This window comes from Megalops cyprinoides, chromosome 12, assembly GCF_013368585.1.
Source record: "Megalops cyprinoides isolate fMegCyp1 chromosome 12, fMegCyp1.pri, whole genome shotgun sequence".
Classification (NCBI taxonomy): domain Eukaryota; kingdom Metazoa; phylum Chordata; class Actinopteri; order Elopiformes; family Megalopidae; genus Megalops; species Megalops cyprinoides.
This window is the reverse complement of record NC_050594.1, coordinates 36,009,604-36,030,064: the sequence shown is the minus strand read 5'-3', so window position 1 is coordinate 36,030,064 and position 20,461 is coordinate 36,009,604. Positions and strand designations below refer to the sequence as shown.

The window sequence follows — 20,461 nt, the reverse complement described above, 5'->3', positions numbered from 1 at the left end:
TACGGTTGCAGCTCTCTCTGGCTGTGCCAGAAAGCATGCGGCTGGAATGAAGGCCACTGGGCTTGCTCTCTCTTCCACCAACGCGTACTAGGTGCTAGTCCTGGGCTGTTGCTAGTAGCAGTTCGGAGTTGGTTCAACTTGCAAACCTTCTAAGAACCGGTTTGCTTTTCCACGGGCTAGAGAGCCACCATAGAGCCACGTCATTACGTCACTGTATACGTCTCCGCTGTCCCACTAGCGCCAAGCTAGTAGTGGTGGCTGGTGAGTTGGAAACAGGGGAAGCCCAAACACTACCTTTAAATCTATCATTACTTCCAAACTGTTCCCCTTTATCCTCCTTGATTAACAATAAAACAAATAATTCCCAGAATAATCGACATCAATCACGTAAATAGAGTAAATGATTATGCTCGCGAAACAGCTCAGATTGTCTGTAGTTTGTGTGCTTGCGAAAGCTACGCGAGATTGTTTAATTAACAAGGATGGCAATTATCGATTTAAATTACATTAAATGTTCATGACACATCAAAGCTTTTGTGAGGTCTGTGTTCTAAACGTTATTGTTCATTGTACTCAACCTGACCTAAAAGCTTATTCTCAGTAATTTAAATTAATGTAACTAAATTTAGCTCCGTTCTGTAATTTGAATTTTGTAACACAAGAAAGCTATAATGTGACACATTTAAGAGAAAGCTTTGGGATTACCTGACACTTAATTATTAGGGGCCAAGCAGAACCCTATTGTTTTTGTTATTTTTCTTCTTATTATTATTAGGGGCCAAGCACTGAAAGTGCTAGGCACCTATTGTAATTGTTAGAATTCTTCATTATTATTATTATACTTTCTGCCATGGGAGTCTATGGCAGCCCATAGATCCGTTCGTACGATTTTTATGAAATTTGACACACTCATAGAGGACAGTCCCAGCTGTCCACTCACCAATTTAGGGGTCAGTCAATCAGGCCCTCTAGCGCCACCACCAGGTCAAAGTTCATCTAACATTTTTGGCCATAAGTCCTGACCCTGTTGGAATTTGTTCAAAATTCTTTTTTCCTAGATTCCTTAGGTCAAGCCGAGTCCAACACACCCATTGCCATCAAAGTCTGCCATAATGGATTTTCCGCCATTTAGAATTTTTACTAAAACTGTTTATTCGCTACTCCTCCTACAATTTTTGACCAATCTTTACCAAATTTGGTACATATCATCTTCAGACCATACCTCACAAAAGTTATCCAAATATTTTAGATATTCCAGAGCGTTTGCCTGTGCAAATGAATTTGACAGCGAAGACACCAAACAGGAAGTGAGGTCATATCTTGGCAATGCTTTTATGTCTTCACAAAACTTGGTATATGGACTTCCTACACAGTCCTGAGAGTGTCCAAGAAGTTTTGTGTCATTTCACCCTGAGGTGGCGCTATAACTAAAACAACTGAATTTCTGCTCATAACTTTTGATGTCTTTAGTTTAGAATTATGATTCTTTTTTCTCTTGATTCCCTGGGTCATGTCAAGTTGAACAGATGTAAAATTTTCATTTCTACTGTATTTGGTTGTCCGCCATTTTGAATTTCAATGAAAACAGTCTTTTCGCTACTCTTCCCACAAATTTTCTCCAATCTTCATGAAAATTGAGTTATCCATGATTTTATGTTTATGGAAAGAATTTGCCAGTAATGTGCTAACAACATCAACAGCAAAGACACCAAATAGGTAGTGAGGCCATATCTACGCAATGATTTTGTGTACTGACACCAAATTTGATGACTGTGTTTGCAACTATGCCCTGAGGGTGCCCAACTGTTTTAGTGTCATTTGACCACTAGGTGGCGCTATAACACATATTGCATATAACTTATATTATACCTATATTTTAACATATTTTTTGAATTGCATGGCCTAAAATCACAATTCTTTCTTCTTCTGATTCCTTCAGTCATGCCAAGTTACAGACACATAATGGTTTCAATGTCTGCCATATTGGATTGTCTGCCATTTTGAATTTTAATGAAAACAATCTTTCTGCTACTCCTCCCATAAATGTTCTCCAGTCTTCACCAAAATTGAGTCAGAGCATAGTGAGACTATGCCTCACAAAAGTTATCCATAGATTTTTGATTACTGAAAGTGGCATTGTAGCAAAACAGGCCCTCATTGTGCCTGGCCCCTGTATCACTGCTTGCAGCTATATTTCAAATTGCAGACCTTGTTAATTAAACAATCTCATGCTGTAGCTAGCTTTCACAATAGCACACAAATTTCAGACAATCTGCGGTGTTTCGCGAGCACAGACAACAACAACAACAACAAGAGAACAGTGCTTTAAAAAACAAACTTGTCCACTACACTTTATACAATGTTAGCCTTTTGTGAAGCCAAATGTTAAGTGACATTGGTAGGTGAGTCAATGGCAATGTTAGAAAGTAGCATGCTAACGTTAGCTACTGTTACCACGGTTAAGGTAGCTGGCTAGCTAGCTGTTGGTCAGCTAACAATATCCAAGCAATTATAGCAACTAATTTCTCACATCAATGATACAAATGTCAAACATAACATTGATGTGAGAAATTAGTAGCTATGCTTGCTTGGGTAATGTTAGGTGACAAACAGCTAGCTAGCTAGCCATCACTGTTATGTTCCTAACATTGATGTGAGAAATTAGTAGCTTGCTAAACAGCTAAGAAATACATAGCTGGCTGGCAACAAGGCAAAACATTTGAAAAATAAAACTAGTTTTTCTTCTTCTTCTTTTTAGGCAGACTGGACGCTACACTAGCTCTGTTTTTTTTTTGTAACGCCGGTCACAAAGTTTTAGTTGGTCTTGTTGGTCACGATAATCCCGCCCCCAGCCCCTGACGTTGCGGTTCTTTGTTCTAGACCAGCAAAGTGTTGGTGCCGCTCTCGAACCAGTTTTCCTGGCCGAGAGCCGGTTCTTTGGCTGTCGAAACACGAAGAACTGGTTCAAGATTAGGCACCAGCTCCAAACCAGCCCTCGAACTGCCTTGGGAGAAAAAGGAACACTGGTGACCTCAGTATGGGTCCAGCTGACATAACCCTCTCATCAAATGGGTCTGTCACAAACCGGGTTTTTTTTTGTTTAAGCCACAAAGAAATCAATGACCAAAAAGTGATTGTGATCAGTATTTAGGCTGGATTTTTTACATCACAGGTTTTGTGCCTTAATTGGTTCAGGTGGGTTTATGATGGTTTTTGGAAGTAGCTGTATGCTCCGACTTTTGTTGTCATTTGTATGCCATTTCTGTAAAGCACTGCAGATTAAGTAAATAAATGAAAGCAGACTCACATAAATGAGATACACCAGTGCATTTGTATCTGCCTGTGGAGCACATGAGATTCAGATGGTTCAGTTCGGCCTCAGATTCACCTAATATGCAGAGTAATGGGCATGAATGCCATCCGATGTGGAAATGCAATAATGGTAGTTCTAAGATGCAGCACACGGATTTGCAAAAGCTCATGAGGAAAAGTGCAGGAGGATAATGCGGTACAGGAGGGGAAGAGAGGAGCTTGTCCACTCCTGTTTTCCTTTGGAGCTGGTGACAGACGGGCCTGGCCGAGCCCCTCCAGCAGCCAAGGCTGCGGGCATTTGCAGTCTGCTCGCATCCTGAGCCTTTGACACTGACAGGAAGACAAAGCGGACACCTTGTGCTGGTGCACGGGTTTTCAAAAGAAAGCAAAGGAAAAAAATGAAGAAAGAAAAGTGTTGTGCCAATTGTCCTGACGCTAATAATAGCCCCCCAACCCATGTGCTTTGGTGGTGCGGCGTGATTTCTCCCCACAATAAACGTCTCTTTTTCAAAATCCTCTGGTTACATTGACAAGCACAGGTCTGCGGAATGCTTCTTTTGTTAGGTTTTTTCTGTGAAGTTTCAGAAATCATTTAAAAAAGCAATAACAGCAGCAGCTATGAGCTTTGTTTGAAACAGAACACAAATTCAATGAGCGGGGGCTTTGCATGAACACTGCAAACTCTGCAAACAGCAGAAATGGCGTGATCTTGTTTCTCTCTCTTCCGTTGTCTCCTTTGCAGTGGCTAAAGTGGGAAATTTTTCACCATGTCTGTGGTCCCCACTGTGACGCCTCCCACTCCTGCTCTGTTTATCACACGCCCCATACGGAAAATTTTCAGCCTGCCGCAGTCAATCGCATGGGTTAATTTTTAGCTTCCGCTAAGCGCTTGGCGGGCTGCCAGAAAGAGGGATTCTGGGAAAAGGCAAGGCTTGCCAAGTACAAACTGCCAGCATTAAGCAGGCCTGACAGCTCCTCTCGCTCCCCGAACTTGGCAGCAGTTCAAAGTGCTCTTTCATTTGAAATGCTGGCAGGCTGCCATGTGCATGCAGATTCACTTTACGTACCCTCAGAGCAGGCTGATAAATGCCACTGCCGTTGCCATGGGGACAAGAGGCTATGGCCTTGTGATCTACCCCCCCCCCCCCCCACGCCCCCCCGCTCCTGCCCTCACTTCCTCTCACTCTCTCTTTTTTGCGCTTTTTGTGTTCTAGCTTTTTGTCTCATGTGGAAATTAGAGAAATTTCTAAAAAAACACTATAACCTTTACTGCCAATTGTCATAAGTGGAGAAATAAACAGAACCCCAATATTTTTCAATTAAGAGGGCTGGGTTTAAATCAGCAGACAACTCAATATAAAAAATAAATGATATGAACCCTGATGATATTACACAGTAGAAAGTTATAGCACTGCAGTCATTACTTAACTGTACATACATTCTGGTTTTCTTGTTTTATTTGTTGCCTGGTTTATCTGGTTCCTCTTCCACATTATTTGTTCCAGAGAAATTCCACAAATGACTGAAGATAGTGGGGGTGAATCCCAGCAATTTTGAATAGTCCTTTGCAGAGGATACCTACTCTGGGCAGATGGTCTCCAAAGAGGTGACTCACGAACAGCTATGGCAAGCTTAATCCTAATCAACTATTCTGAGTTGTAAAAAAAAAGATGAAAATGAGCTGGATGAATTCTTGGGTTGCAGCCTTATGCAAGAGTGTCCACTTATGGTTGCCCCCAAACAGCTTGCACAGAACAGAGCATGAGTGGCCCACGGTGTCCCATCTTTGCAGGTTTATGCCCCTCAGAAACTGCAGCTCATATATTTGTAATCATTCCAGCACAGAGGTATGTAAAACTAAACACTGATGATTTTTAATCTAGCTATGAACAATCACACTGTGATCTGCAACCAAGAGTGCCTGGGATTTTGTGAATCACTGATGTCCATAATGTTAGACCAGTACAAAAACACACACACAGTGGCACTGCTGCCTCTCATCTCCTCTGCCTGGTGGTCTCCATTACTGATTGACATAATGACATCATCGCTTCACTCAAATGGCAGCCATTCTTGTTATGGCTATGTCTGCTCAAAAGGTGGCCATGCTTGGTGTGGCCCAATCAGAGGTTTATGCAACTCAATGCACATGCACTGTCCAGCATGTTGCCATGCATATCACACAAATGCATTACGAGCCACAAACCCAACCACATTTGTGGGTGAGGACAGCCTCTGAAAAAACATGCACGCTCAAGAATACAGAAGCCAATCACAGGTCACAGGTTGTTTCACCAAAAATATGCAAGAGAAGAAGGTTCTTGGTGGTTCCTGGCTTCTGTGCTATACTGTAATCTCCGCACAGGCATAGGGTGAAGCAGTGGGTAAGGAGCTGGGTGTTGGGCTCTCCCCCCTACTGGAGCGAGCAGAGGCACATAGCCTACACTGCTTTAGGACATATCCAGTGGCCCATGTGAGCTGTGTAGGTTGCCCTAGGTAAGAGCCTCTGTTTACACAAACAAATAACAACGGAATGAAACACTCATTGCTCATATGCTCATCCATATTGTTGCTGAAAAGGGACCCTGTCTTAAAGGACGACAACATTTCGTGACTGCAGTACATAATGTATAATCTGTGTAGCACTAACTAACTGGAAGCGTGGTTATATCTGTACTTATGAATGAGCTGCTCTTGACACCAGACGAAGTGAGCCCAACCATGATCCGCTGTAGGGAGGGGCTGGGGGAAGAGGGCTGTAATGTGTCACCAATGCCCTGGTTCTCCCTATACTGTATTTATGGCTCCTGCATATTGTGGAAGCCCGGCTGTGCTGACCTCTCACTGTTCATCAATGCACATGTGGCGACCACCAAATGCTGAAGTGATCACAGTTAGCATGGCACTCCCAGAGAGCGTCTGGCAGGCAGGGGATATGCAAACCCATTACGCTTTTATTGGTGGTGCAGCACACACACAAGAAACTAGGGAAAAATATGAATGAACAAAAGCAAAAACACCCTTCTGAAATCCCTTTCAAAGTCCACCATTAATCAACTCATTTCCCAAATATTTTAAAATACCTCTTGAAAGGGGTTGCAAAATCAAACATGGGCACACAAAGAAAAAACTTGGCCTCCCAAAGCTGGGAGATTTGAATGCTTTTGTTCCTTCCTTCCCTCTCCTTACCTGGACAGCTCTGGTTGGCAGGCGGCTGTTGCTATGGCAACCTTCTGTCCCCCTGCGGCCTGCCTTCTACTCCCTGGAGATTTGGGGTTGTTAAGGATTTCTTCTAGAAGCCTGCCGTTTCCTGTGGTGGGAGAGACATTTGCAGTCAGCTTCAGACGTCTGGCTTGGTCAGCATATCTTCCTGGGTATGCCACTGGCTGAAGGACCTAGTACAGCATGCTTATTCCTAGCATGGGTTCATCTGCTCACAGAATACACTCCAAATACAACAGCTAAAGCTGACATGGCAATCGTGCACAATTTCCCCCAAAACAACACACAATGTGCTTTAGTCATGAAGGACAGCCACGCCTTTGCCTTTTCAAAAATAAGAAAACTGAGACTACTCAGTACTACCCCCATTGGCCCCAACATGTACACTGCATGGGTGACTTTTTTTGTACTGATATGTCAGGATTACAGACTGAGACATTGTCTTGCTGAGCCAAAAGGTGGTGCTACCAAAAGGGGCTGCCATGCAATGTCTGGCTCTTACAGATGCCAGAAACTGTCACTGCCAAATCATAATATCTTAGCTAATTGAACAAATTAATTAAAACCCTGGGCTTTCTCACCATCAGAGCGCTTAGTAGAGTTTAAGGAATCATTAAACTTTCTTCTTTCATATTTTTATTCTTTCATCTGGTGTGACTAAAGAGAAATACACTGTAGACACTTATTAAGTACATTAAGTGTCTTCTTCCATTAAGCAGTTTTTGGCAGGCAGAAATCTGGACCAATAAGCTGAGCCACAAACACACAAGGGAGTAAATATGCACTTGCGCTTGCACAAAAAGCAAAGTGATGAAACTGGGCAATGACACCTCGGCTTAATGTGTAGTGTACACTCAAGGAGAGACAGGACTTTAAAGTGTCAAAAATGCTACATGTTGATTGTACGTACCATTTACAACAATGAATTGTAGCTGCCTAGATCAAAAAGCTTTACATATCAGGTTAAATACAAAAATATTTAGTGCATTTAGCAAATCACATATCCAGCTAATCACTCTGTGATCACACTGTGTAAGGTATAACTGTACTGCTGTACAGTACTGCACATCGGTCAGCAAGCTAGATCCCAGGTCACCTGTCCATTGTAACGTGAGAATTCTTTGCAACCCTGTACGCTGAGGAGGAAACTATTTTCTGTATTTCTTTCTTTTTTGATTCTTGTTTTTTTCCTCAACACAAGCCTGCATCAAGTCCATATGCTCTGAGCATTCCCTTTCTGCATGGATCAGCTTTTGTTATAGGAATGTCAGTCAGCTTTGCAGGAGAGAGGAGCAGTGGCATGCACAGCTATGGAATCTGCTAGGGAAGTGTCGCCTTCTACCTATCCAGTGGCTGAGTTATGCTCAATGTTTTACTAATGCACAGGTGTGGTAGTTAATACAAAGACAGTGGGAACACTTAAATCCAACTACCAGTGAGGGACATGATTACTGTGCTTAGTGGAGGCATGCGGCACTTAAAATGGCCTCTCCAGGCACACAAGAGGGAATGCAGCAAAAATACAAGGGATGCAGGCGCTGGCTCTCGGCCTTTCCCCAAAAAAAATCAGCCAGCTCCCCAGTTGTCATGAAGATCCCACCCTGATCATTTTCACCTCTACACAGGGCCACAGGAGAGGGGCTTCCTTCTATGAAAGAAAGCACACACTTCTAGGGTGAGCGGGGATGGGTGTAGGGAGATCTAGCAGGCACTCCAGCCTCGTCTGGCAGATTCAGAGCTAGAACAAGGACCTACACTGAGAAATTTCCACGTGTGTGCTCAGAGCGCACACAGCACTGCTTTAAAGTAACTGGGCTGGGCTGACTGCAGGGAGTAACTTCAGCAGGATAGCAGCCCTTATACTCCTCCTGTCACTGACCTCTTTACAGACCCAACATGCTACCCCCACAGTGATGAGCCCTAGAGCTCCAGACAGGCAGCGGCATTTCCCTGAGAGTTTACATGTACAGGCCTGCTTTAAACAAAGGCCACACCCTCTCCACTGGGATGAAATGTCTCACATTCTGTGCCTTTTGCCCCATACACATCAAAGCATAAACACTCGAGGGTTAAACCTCCTCTCTCTTGTACTGCTTGGTGTTGACGCTGCATGATGAAGAAAGAGAGTATACTGGAACCTGCAGCAGTATGGAAGCTCATCACCTCAGGCAGCCGATGCAACAGGCACCTGCCAAATGGAGCTTACCATCCCTAGACCTAACAGCTATTTTCACAACACTGCACCAGGTCTTGCAGCTCAAGTCTCCAGTATTCTCACAGAGAGGATGTCTCTGGCAAAAAGCAGCCTGTCCAGGACCAGGCTCTCCATGCATAGCCTCATTCAGGGATGTGTCAGACCTCTTCAGCTAAGTGACAACCATACGTGGAGGAGGAGCAAAGAGGAGCACTGCATGTTACCCACTTGTCCATTAGGTAATGAGACACATGTACTTCACAATGACTGGGTGGGTACCTCACCCACTCTCAGTTTAGAGTATGGTTGGCAATCTTGTCAAATATGACACACAGCTTAAGAAAGGCTACCTAGCCCTACAAGGTTAAAAAAACAGGAAAAAACACCAGACTTCCTAGCTCTCTTTACAACCAAAACACCATTTCGGTCTCCAGGATTCAAAGGCCAGTGCATTTAAAAAGGAACATCCCTGCACCAATGAAAAGGGATCTAAAGCAGTTTAGCAGAGGGCTATGGGTATTAGAAATGGGAAGGAGTAAAAATCAACCTTTAAAAGCTTATTTAAAAGTCAGCAAAAGCTAGGATTTCTGGAGGTGTTGTTTGTCTTGTGTCAGATTGCATGTTCCAGCCTGGCTTTCCCACTGCACAGACGGCCGGGACTGTGTGACGCGCTGTTATTTTCACACAGATTCAAGACGCCTTCCACAGCTGCAGGGTGACGTCAGCTGAACCCACTGTTTATGGCTGGAAAATATCTCTGGTAATGGAGGGAACCTGCAGGAACACCACCATACTGTCTTTCTTGGCCACAGTGGATCCCTTTGAATCAAGTGTGCCTGAAACAGCACCAGCAGGATTCAAATGGACTGAGTTCTGTGTGGAGCAACAGCCAGCAGAAAGACGGACAGAGGCTTTGCGAGGCTAGCTCACAAATAATCAACTGAATTCATGTGAACAAAAAAATACATAATTGCTGCGCATCACGTATCTTTGGCAATAATCTGGTTAAACAAAGAGTGAATAGGTTAAATTACTCCTAACCCCGAAAGAGGAATGTTTTCATGCCTTAAATATCCACAAGTCAATAGTGTGCAAAACCTTTGACACAGCCAGAGGCCAAGGAGGGTCGAAGGAGTGGTGCCCTATCTGCATCCCTCCCAACTCTAGTAAAACATCAGGATGTTTTAACTCTGTTTCAAATTGAGATTCTGATCCTTGTCTATGAATTTAAAAATACTGAATGTTTAAAGAAAATATCTGTCTAAAGGTAGGCTTTGTTCTTTCCTGCATGCGATCACAGTTATATCCAGCTTGCAGTGCGGACCCTGGCAAACCTCAGCTGCTCCATCAGAGGCCTTGGTAGGTAAGGGCGAGAGCTAATAATAAATCCTGCCATTTATTTTTAAAAGGGTATCTCCACTGGAGACAGATGGTCTCCCCTGGCATTGCCACAGTGACAGGCAGCTGGGGATGCAACCACTGTAAGAAAGTCTGAGAGTCTAAGCTGGGAGCCAAAGCACTAATTATGGTCACCATTGTTATTATATCCATCTTAATTCAATGTATCATGTCAGATCCCAGAAAGAGAGGGGGAGGGAGAGATAGAGAGAGAGAGCAAGAGAGAGAGAGAGGGGGAGAGACAGAAGACAGAACTCAAGCCACCTCTGAAGTATAGAGTGCAAAAATATGTACATAATGTACTGATTTCTCTAATTTAAAGAGGTGTCAAAGTGAGAACATGCAAGAGTCCATTTCTTAAGCATTAATTAAAGACAACATGCCTTGTTATTTTTTCCTATTTTAAGAAATACGGTATGCTCAAAATGTAAAAATAGGAACATATTTACAGAAAAGCTAATTTTACGATTATCTTAAAATGCGACCTATTTTGTTTATAAAATTTGATTCACTTTAAGATTTAATCTATTTTTAAACTTGACCTAAGGGTATAGCCTGAGTTTCTGTTCATCCATCCTTCCTTCCACATCAAAGGCGTGCAGTAACCACACTTTACCACTAGAGGTCAAGGATGAATCAGAGAAGGTGGATAATCTGACTGCACCCATTTGCAGGGTAGTAGTACCCTGTGTAATGCACAACAGCCATTTTGTGCCACACAGCTCACTGCACATGAGGCCAGATGGAGGTGAGAGTAAAGGCCCTTTCTGTTGTAAGAGGATCAGGAGCTCCTCCCTCCAATGGAAACCAGCAGCTGCCATCCTCCGGATTGGAAACCCAGTGAGGTCACACTTGGCAGCAGAGCTCTTTTTCTTTTATGCTAATCTGAAAAGCAATTACATCATGTGATCTGATTAAATGGAAAGGAGGAACTGCCAGGTCTAAAAATACCACTTGCTCCAATTGGAAGAGATTTTACAGGGCCTCGTCATTCATCAGAATCTGGGCTGAGACAGGATGTGTGTGTGTATGTGTGTGTGTCTGTGTGCTATTGTGTGCTATGTCCTGCCAGGCCAAAGCAATAATAATAGATCTACATTCCAATACAGCATACTGTTATTTTAAACCAGAATAATGCTGTACTTCAGAAAGTGCTAATAATCATTCAGCAGAACTCCTGCTGTTTGGAGGGATTCTGCCCTCTCAACTTTTAAATGGACTGATCTGCAGTGAACTGACTTTGGGCAGAATCAATCACAATAGCAGGTATTCTAATCATGCTGTGACTTGCCCATTGTGTCCAGCTAAATGTGGAATGACATCACATTTTGTATGGGGATTACTATCTCAATATTTAAACACACAAGTGGGTCCAAGCTTGCAGATGTATAATGCTGCAATGCTATGGCAAGTCAATATCGACAGCAGCTGACAATAAGGGTCTGATCACAGCTTGAATTATAAAAATTCAGAAAAACTGTGCATGCACAGTGAAATCCTGTTTTATATGGTTCATTCAGCTCTGTACTAACCCCGTCTCTATGTTGCAGGTTTTGTTTGCAGATGTCTGTTTTATTGTTGCAGGATATACAGGAGCATGGTACTGTAAATAATTAATTTGCATTCCTACTGTGATCTATGGCCTATGAGGAAGTCAGCTAAACCTGATTGATGCACTAATTGTAAGTCGCTTTGGTTTAAAAGCGTCTGCGAAATGCCAAATAGGAAACTGTAATGTACTGCACTGTCACTACAAAATATTTTTTTCTATTGACATTATATGATTGTTTCATCTTTAACTGCTCTGTTTTCCTGTAACAGAATGACTCTGTATAACTCCTTAATTTGTCTTCATCTTGTATGACAAAAATGACATATTATACATTCAGCTTCATATTACATGCAATTTAATCAGTTACCCCTCTCCGCCATGCCTAGCCAATCATTCTACTGCTCTGGGAATGGATGCTGAGCTGCGCACAGTTTGATTTAATTTGATATTTGTACTGTAAATTCAGCATCGGAGCTCTCAGCAATGAAGCAAAGCCACATAGGCAGGGGCCCTGGCTCCTGGCCTGGCTCCACATATAGAGTGGTGTTTAGGCTCTACATACAGAGTGGTAGTAGGGATCTACATATAGAGTGGTGTATGGCAGGGCTCTACATATTGAGTGGTGGATGGCATGAGTAGTGCTGTGTGCTGCTGTGGCTGGCTTTCCTCCCCCAGGTAATTGTTCCAGGGTTGGGATGAGCGAGAGGCTGGCCGTCTTCCCCTCCCCCAATGCTCCCTCTATCCAGACGTCAAAACAAAAGGAGGCCTTGTCGCCTAGCAACGGATCATCGCTGCTGCTCTCCTGGGAAACACATGCACGTACTGTATAGGAGCCAGCTTTCCAGCGCAATAAGGAGGCAAAGACAAAGCCAAGGCAAAAGCTTATATCTACGCAATCCCACCCCACAGCCATTACTGACTGTAATGCCATTATAAACATAGCTGACAGAATTGCACAATTAAGCAATAAAAAATAAAAACAGATATAAATCTCTGTTGTTCATTGTGGCTTGCTGTCAGTCCATATCAAATTATATCACAGCAACCCATACTAAATATTATATCTCACAGTCAGTGTCAGCTCCTCCACACATGTGGACCCAGACAAAGATCTCATCGATTTCACATAGCTGTTAAACCTGAGCATCAGAATACACTTTTAATCCACATGTAGCAATCAGCATGTGCTCACAATCGAATGCATGGGTGCATGCATGTGATCACATAGTGAGCACATGTAATCCATGTTTAAAGGCAGTTTCAGTCTACAGGCTGATTCCATGTGTGTGCAGTGCACAATGTAATAATTACGGTCAGGAAACCAGAGAGAAAGACCAAGATGGGAATTTGGGGTGGGCAAGATTTCACTGGGTAGTGGAACTTTAGTGAACTTTGCCAAAATAAAAAGCCACAGCCCAAGGAGAAGCCTTTGTCCTGAGGATATGTATGGAAGCACAGCTCCAGCTCTGATTACCATTAAAATACCAGTACCATGAGAACTACCCCTTTTGCACTTCTCAAAACTTATGTAAAGTAGAGGCTAAAATGTTCCAAAACACAACTCAGACACTGCCAGTGCCATTCCAGTGTGGATGAGATTAGAGCTAGCCCTAACAGAGTATCCATCTCCATGGCAATGTTCCATTCCCCTGTGTCTGCTGCAGGTGCATGGAGGTAGCACCGTGCCCATGGCACATGGAGTGGGAAGAGCTCCGGTGGCATGGCAAGCAGCGTGGAAGGAGCTTCTGTGGCACAGCATGCAGAGTTGGAGGAACTTCTGTGGCACAGAGTGCAGAGTGGAAGGAGCTTCTGTGGCACGGTGTGCGGAGTGGAAGGAGCTTCTGTGGCACAGAGTGCAGAGTGGAAGGGGCTTCTGTGGCACAGTGTGCGGAGTGGAAGGAGCTTCTGTGGCACAGTGTGCGGAGTGGAAGGAGCTTCTGTGGCATGGTGTGTAGGGTGAAAGGAGTTGCCATGGCACGGCATGCAGAGTGGGAGGAGCTCCAGTGGTATGGCGGGTGGAGATAAGGGTCCAGGAAGAAGGGGTGGTGTCATGTGTACTGCACAGTGGCCTTATTCTGATTTGGGGACGCATTTTCCATTTGAACTGCCGTCTGCACTTCATTCAGTGGGATTTCACTTCATATTATAATAGTCAGAGGAATTATTCAGATGCATGTAAAAAAAACAGGCAGCCAGCAGCGGCACTAAACACACAACTTTCACCACATGTTGAGTTCATGACTGTGAAATGCCGACCCTTCTACTTGCCACGGGAATTGACAGCGATTGTTATAATGGCAGTCTATGTACCCCCGAGCGCCGACGTGAACTCTACAATGCAATCAGCGAGCAACAGATGGCCCACCCCGGCGCATTCTTCATCATTGCTGGACATTTTAACCAGGTAAGTCTCAAATCTGTTTTACCGATGTTCTATCAACACGTGAATTTTGCAACAAGGGAAAATAACGCACTGGATTTAATTTACACTAACATAAAGAACTCCTACAAGGCAACACCCCTCCCCCACATGGGCAATTCTGACCACCTAACTGTTATGTTAATGCCTGCTTACAAATCACGGGTGAAACAGGCAAAACCGGTTATTAGGGAAGTCAGAGTGTGGCCACAGAGTGCCATCCCCACACTGCAGGACTGTTTTGAAACCACACAGTGGGACGTGTTCAAAGAGGCTGCCACACATGACAAGAGCGTTGACTTGGAGGAATACACAGAGTATGTCATTGGTTACATTAACAAGTGTATCGAGGATGTGACTGCTGAGAAAACCATCAAGATGCGTACCAACCAGAAACGCTGGCTGGCTGGGGAAGTCCACTTGCTGCTGAAGATCCGAAATGTTGCTTTCAGATCCTGAGACACTGCAGCGTACAGCCTGGCCAAAAATAATCTGTCCCAGGGTATCAGAGAGGCAAAGAGGAAGTATGGGCAGAACCTCAACAGTCACATTACAGACAATAAGGACATATGCCGCTTGTGGCAAGGTTTCTGGACCATAACAGACTACAAGTCCGCCCCTCAAACATGCCACAGTGACCCCTCCCTTCCTGACAGACTCAATAATTTTTACACACTTTTTGAGGCCTGTAATAACACCACAGCGCAGAAACTGACACCAGAACCCAGCGAACAGGTATTATAACTGTCTCCAGCCAGGGTGAAGAGAGCCTTCTCTAATGTTAATCCCCAAAAGGTTGCTGGTCCAGATAACATACCTAGATGCGTTCTCAAGGACTGTGCAGAATAGCTGAGGGATGTCTTCACAGACATCTTCAACATCTCCCTCAGCCAAGCAGTAGTGCCCACCTGCCTCAAGAGGGCAACCGTCATACCTGTGCCCAAGAAACCCAACCCAGTCTGCATGAATGACTTCCATCCCGCTCTCACTCCGACAGCGATGAAGTGTTTTGAGCGACTGGTCTTACAACACATTAAGGCCCGCCTACCCACAAATCTGGACCCCCTACAGTTCACTTATAGAACCAACCAGTCCACAGACAACGCAATATCCACCCTCCACCTCACCCTGTCCCATCTGGAAAACCGGGATGCCTACACCAGACTCCTCCTCATCGACTTCAGGTCAGCCTTCAACACCATCATACCACAGCAACTGGTGGAAAAGCTGAGGTGGATACTGGCACCTGTAACTGGATCTTGGACTTCCTGACACAAAGGCAGCAGTCAGTCAGAATTGGCAGCCACACATCATGCACCATCTCAGTGAGCACAGGCTCACCTCAGGGCTGCGTCCTGAGCCTCCTGCTGTTCACTCTGCTGACCCACAACTGTACTGCCCGATTCAGCAACAACCACATTATCAAATTTGCTGATGATACTACAGTTGTGGGTCTCATCAGCAAAGGTGATGAGTCAGCATACAGGATGGAGGTGGAGCAGCTGACAATGTGGTGCAACAGACACAATCTCTCCCTGAATGTTGACAAAACCAAGGAAATGGTCATCAACTTCAGGAAGGCCCACACAGTGCACCACCCCCTGCTAACCATAGATGGTGCGGCCGTGGAGAGGGTCAGTAGCATCAAGTTCCTGGGAGTGCACCCGGATGATGATCTGTCCTTGACCACTAACACCATGGCCATCATCAAGAAGGCCCAACAACAGCTCCATCCCCTCCGGAGGCTCAAGCAGGCCAGCCTACCCATTCCGGCCCTCACCACCTTCTACAGGGGCACCGTTGAAAGTGTTCTGACCTACTGTATCACTGCCTGGTTTGGAAACTGCAGAACTTCCGAACAGAAACAGCTGAACAGGATAGTGACAGTTACAGGTGCCAGTATCCACCTCAGTTTTTCCACCAGTTGCTGTGGTATGAGCTGAACAGCAGATCATTGGTGCTCCTCTCCCATCCCTGCAGGAGATCTTCAAGCAGCACTGCCTCCAGCATCATCATGGACCCAGACCACCCCTCCCACAGCTTGTTTTCCCTCCTGTCATCAGGGAAGAGGTACAGAAGTATCCGTACCAGGACCACCAGGCCACTAAACAGTTTTATACCACAGGCTGTGAGGATCATGAACACTCTTGCCCCCCCCCCCCCCCCCCCCCTCACTGAACCATTAACCCCTCCATAGGACCAGACAGACACTTCTTTCCACTAGTACAAGAAAAACGAACATACCACGATATATATACCGTTACCATCCGTGCTTCAAATTATACTATGATATAAATTTTAGGCCATACCGCCCAGCCCTACGGTTGTACGCAAGTGCCTGATAAAGTGACAATAAAGGAAAATCTGAATCTGAACTCTTCAATTCAAAGAAAATGATTTATTAAGACTTCACTTTAGAGTTTGGAACTTAAATTACAATTTGCATTTAATGAGCTGCCTTTTAATCCATTACACATTCCTATAAGAAGCTAACCTGACAATAAACAGTCAGTAACAGTTTCAAATGTTCAGAAATATGAGAAACCCCCTCTCAGTGCCTGATATTTCATTTGAGAGTGTATAGTTAGCATGGAACTGATGTTCTTTGAGAGAAACAAAGAAATGGGGTCTAAAAATAGTCCATTCCCAAAGAGAATTCAATCAGTCTAGCAGTCAGGGAAAGAGGGAGAGCAAGTGGGAGAATTGAGGGAAGGACAGACACAGCAAAAGGGAAGGGTGGGGGTGGTCTGCTTCCAGCTGCAGAAACTGAACAGTTGCCATGACAACCTCTGTGTGACGCCACCAGCAAATCAAAATGAGGCAATTAAAGTGATTGTGGGACACACTTTCCCTCTGGTTAAAACGCAAGGCTCAGTGCACAGGTCATCAATAATGCACACTAGCCAGCCTTTCACTGGGAAGCAGAGGAAGCCCACCAAGCACTCAGAATCATTACTACTTCACCCTGGCTGCAATCCAGGCTGCCTCTAGCAATGAGCAGAAGCACTAATTCTGCTACTGTTAACCTCTGCACCTACCTACCTGAACACACTAATACAACCCTATGTTCCCTCCTGACCATTAGATCACAGCACAAAATCACTATCCAGAACTTTCTCTGCGATTGTTCCCTGATGGTAGAATGAACTTCCACACTTCATCCTTTCTGCCGAGTCCCACTCTGTCTTCAAGAAACATCTGAAGACACAACTCTTCCGTGCTCACCTGGTCATCTGAAACACTACCACTGAAAGCAATTTCTTATGTCTTCACCTTTGCTGAAAAAAACCCAGCTCTAATGGCTTCTGTTGTACTCTGCCTCACTTATAAGTCGTTTTGGATAAAAGCATCTACAAAACGCATGAATGTAAATGTAAATGTCTGCACCCCCACTCATAACACACCTTCACCCACAATGCAAAGCTGCTCACTACAGTCATTTGCCAGCTCTACACAGCACGCAGGACAACTTAACTGCATGTCTTTAGAGATTGACCAAAAAGCAGAATTACAGCATACCTGTTACACAGTCAAATACTGGATAAAAATAACAATGCCATACAATGCCCCACAAACCTGACAAATACACCATTATGCCAAAAGTCATGGGACAAGAGAAGTTATGAATGAAACATGCATTTATTCCAGGAAAAGAGTAGCATGTCTTCCCACTTTTGGCCTGAAAGACTGCCTCGCTGCACTGTGGAAGACTGTCTACTTATCTTTTTGGTAGAAAGTTGGTGATATTGTGCTCCACATCTCCTTTAAAGCATTAGTAAGCTCCACTACTAATGAGGGTCATCTTGGCATTTTGCTGCAGTGGGACAGGGGCTCCCATGGCTTTTTCCAATGTTCCGTTACGTTTCCATACATTCTACAACACCTGTTTAAGGCCAGCAAACACCAGTATTCACACAGCACTGTTTGTCTCTAAATAGCTTATTTGAGCGCAGGCAGTCCAGATCAATGCTAAAAGCCCAGGAGGCACAGGTCTGCAAAGGTGCTTGTTTTTCCAGGTAACTGCATCCTGTGCTGAGAAGCACAAGAGTCCAAAACAGACCTTTAGATGAACACATCCACAAAGGAGCAACAACCTGCTTCCGAAACACTATAAGGGTTCCTTGGGCAACAACAACAAATGTTTGCACCAGAACAAAATGTAATGAACTTTATATTGTGTTTCATATTACGCCTATACTTTCCATCCCTTTAAATCATTGTTAGCTAAATTTGCTGAATGCACTGCACATACCAGCAAACAAAGGCTACACAGGACTGCTCTACATACGAATATCTGTGTGCCTTTTGTATCCTGTTCAGAAGGTTATATACTGGTGGCTAGTTAGCACTCGCTGGTCAGAGGTGACTATTACAGTAATAACTGAGCACCCAGGGATGGGACATTTCAACGGGACATTGCATCATGATGGCTTTTTCTCTCTTTCTGTTCCCAAGAGCACTAGAGGGATGATCATATCAGAAAAGTTGTTTGTTGGTTTTTCCTTTAGAAAAGGAAAAACCAAGAGTGCAAGATCCTTTCTACATGACATCACGCTGTATCTCCCATCCCCTTTGTGCAGATGAGGTGATGGCCACAGGGTTCAGAGGCACCTTAAAAAGGGTCACAGGTCAATTCATATTAGGATTTATTCTTGGGACTCCCTCAGAAACACCAGCAAGACAGCAGAGGACAGCTGACCATGAGCATTCCAGAGGGATGGAATACAGACATGCGCACACACACAAACATGCAAGTGCATCACCCAAACGCACCCACACATTTTGTGCCATAATCAAGGCCACATTCTGTGTCACGATTAGCTCACCAATCATGCACACACATACACACACACATACACACACACGATCATGATGATTCCAGGACAGTGATTCCAGGAGAGAGCTGCAGATTGGCTGGAGTGGCTCCACTGCGGTAGATTAGACAGGGAGAGGAAAACTGTTCCAGCCTTCAGATGGTGTGTAGGAGATGGCCAGCACTGACCTTTCCACTGAGTGGAGAGATGGTACTGTAATTACAGCTAAGAGAAGGGGAATGAGGCCAACTGCACTCCCACCCAGCAGCCACTGCTGCTAGGGCCTGAAGATAGCTTGTGCCAAGTAAGTTTCATCTTCTGATTTTCTAATAGCAACTGCAAAAATATGGCCCATGCACACTGTTTGACCTTTACTTGGCAGGATTTCCCCTCAAGTATTGTTCTGTGCTTGTAAATATGTACTTTTGTTATTACACATTGCTTAGTGCAGCATTTCAACACACTGTTATGTCTGAAATAAAACATAACCAACCCTCCCCAAGTGGCTCAGTAGGCAAAGCGCTCATCTGAGTGCAGGCTGAGCCATATGGCCAGGGTTTGATCCCTGCAGTAACCGGAAGAATAAACTGGCTCCATTGCAACAGAGTCAGGGTGAATCTGTTGGTTTGACTCCTTGTCTCTCCATTAAGCGCCTATAAGCCACTCAGATGAGTCAGTGGAGTAGGGTCTATCCTCCAGTTGTTGCTTACTTCACTTTAATTTTCTGTGGTATTTGTAGGTTTTGGGTTGAATACATCAATATACAATAAAAGGAACTGCTGAAAAAAGCTGCCTGAGCTTTTAACTACACGGATCAATTGCAAAAAGCTGTTGTGTGCTCACACTACCACTACATGATCACAAAAAAAGCTATAAACTCACTTACTACAGCCCCACTTCCACTCACTCTACAGCCATTCTCTCACTTACCAACACTAGTCACCCACTCAGTCAAGCCACAGCCACTCACTCACTCACTAACTCACCGTATAGCCATTCACTCACACTACAGCTACCCATTCATATGCTACAGCTCCACTCTCAGACAGCCCCTGATCACTCATGCACAACAGCATTCAACAGGCAGTGTGCAGGCAGTATTCCACTGATGAAACCTAAATTCTTGGGAGCCCTGATAAGCACAGATGACAGAATCCTTACATTTGTTATTACATTTATACTGCAGTTACATGGGGAGTCTAAAGGAAGTAAACTCTCACTGTGAGTCCATTGCCGTCACAGTCCTTCTACATGACAGATATCACTATACCTTCACTGTATGCATGGTCAGAGCTGAGTACCTGAGAATTAGCTTGTAGACTTTGCATCAAATGTGCATTCTTCGCAGCAAGTGCATCTAGCTCGTTGTTGTTCTGTAAAATCCCAGCATGCTCCATGACTTCAAAAGTCTAACACATGGAGGGCAGAGCTGATCTGGGCCAGACTCCAAGCTAGCTGCCAGCATTTCAGCCTTTTTACACAATTATCAGTTTCATTTTTTTAGTTATTTTTTGCCTCCAGATGACCCTTTGTCCCTGTACACATGTTAA

At 44.4% G+C, this 20,461-nt stretch overlaps 1 protein-coding gene across 1 annotated transcript in view; it reads right to left on the bottom strand.

The window, feature by feature from the left end:
- The window catches only part of kiaa0586 (KIAA0586 ortholog), a 192,103-nt gene that overhangs the window by 162,691 nt on the left and 8,951 nt on the right, over positions 1–20,461 (bottom strand). The window contains exon 8 of the mRNA XM_036542008.1: positions 6,502–6,622. Coding sequence (XP_036397901.1) covers positions 6,502–6,622 — 121 coding nt within the window. The remainder of the gene's footprint in view (positions 1–6,501; positions 6,623–20,461) is intronic.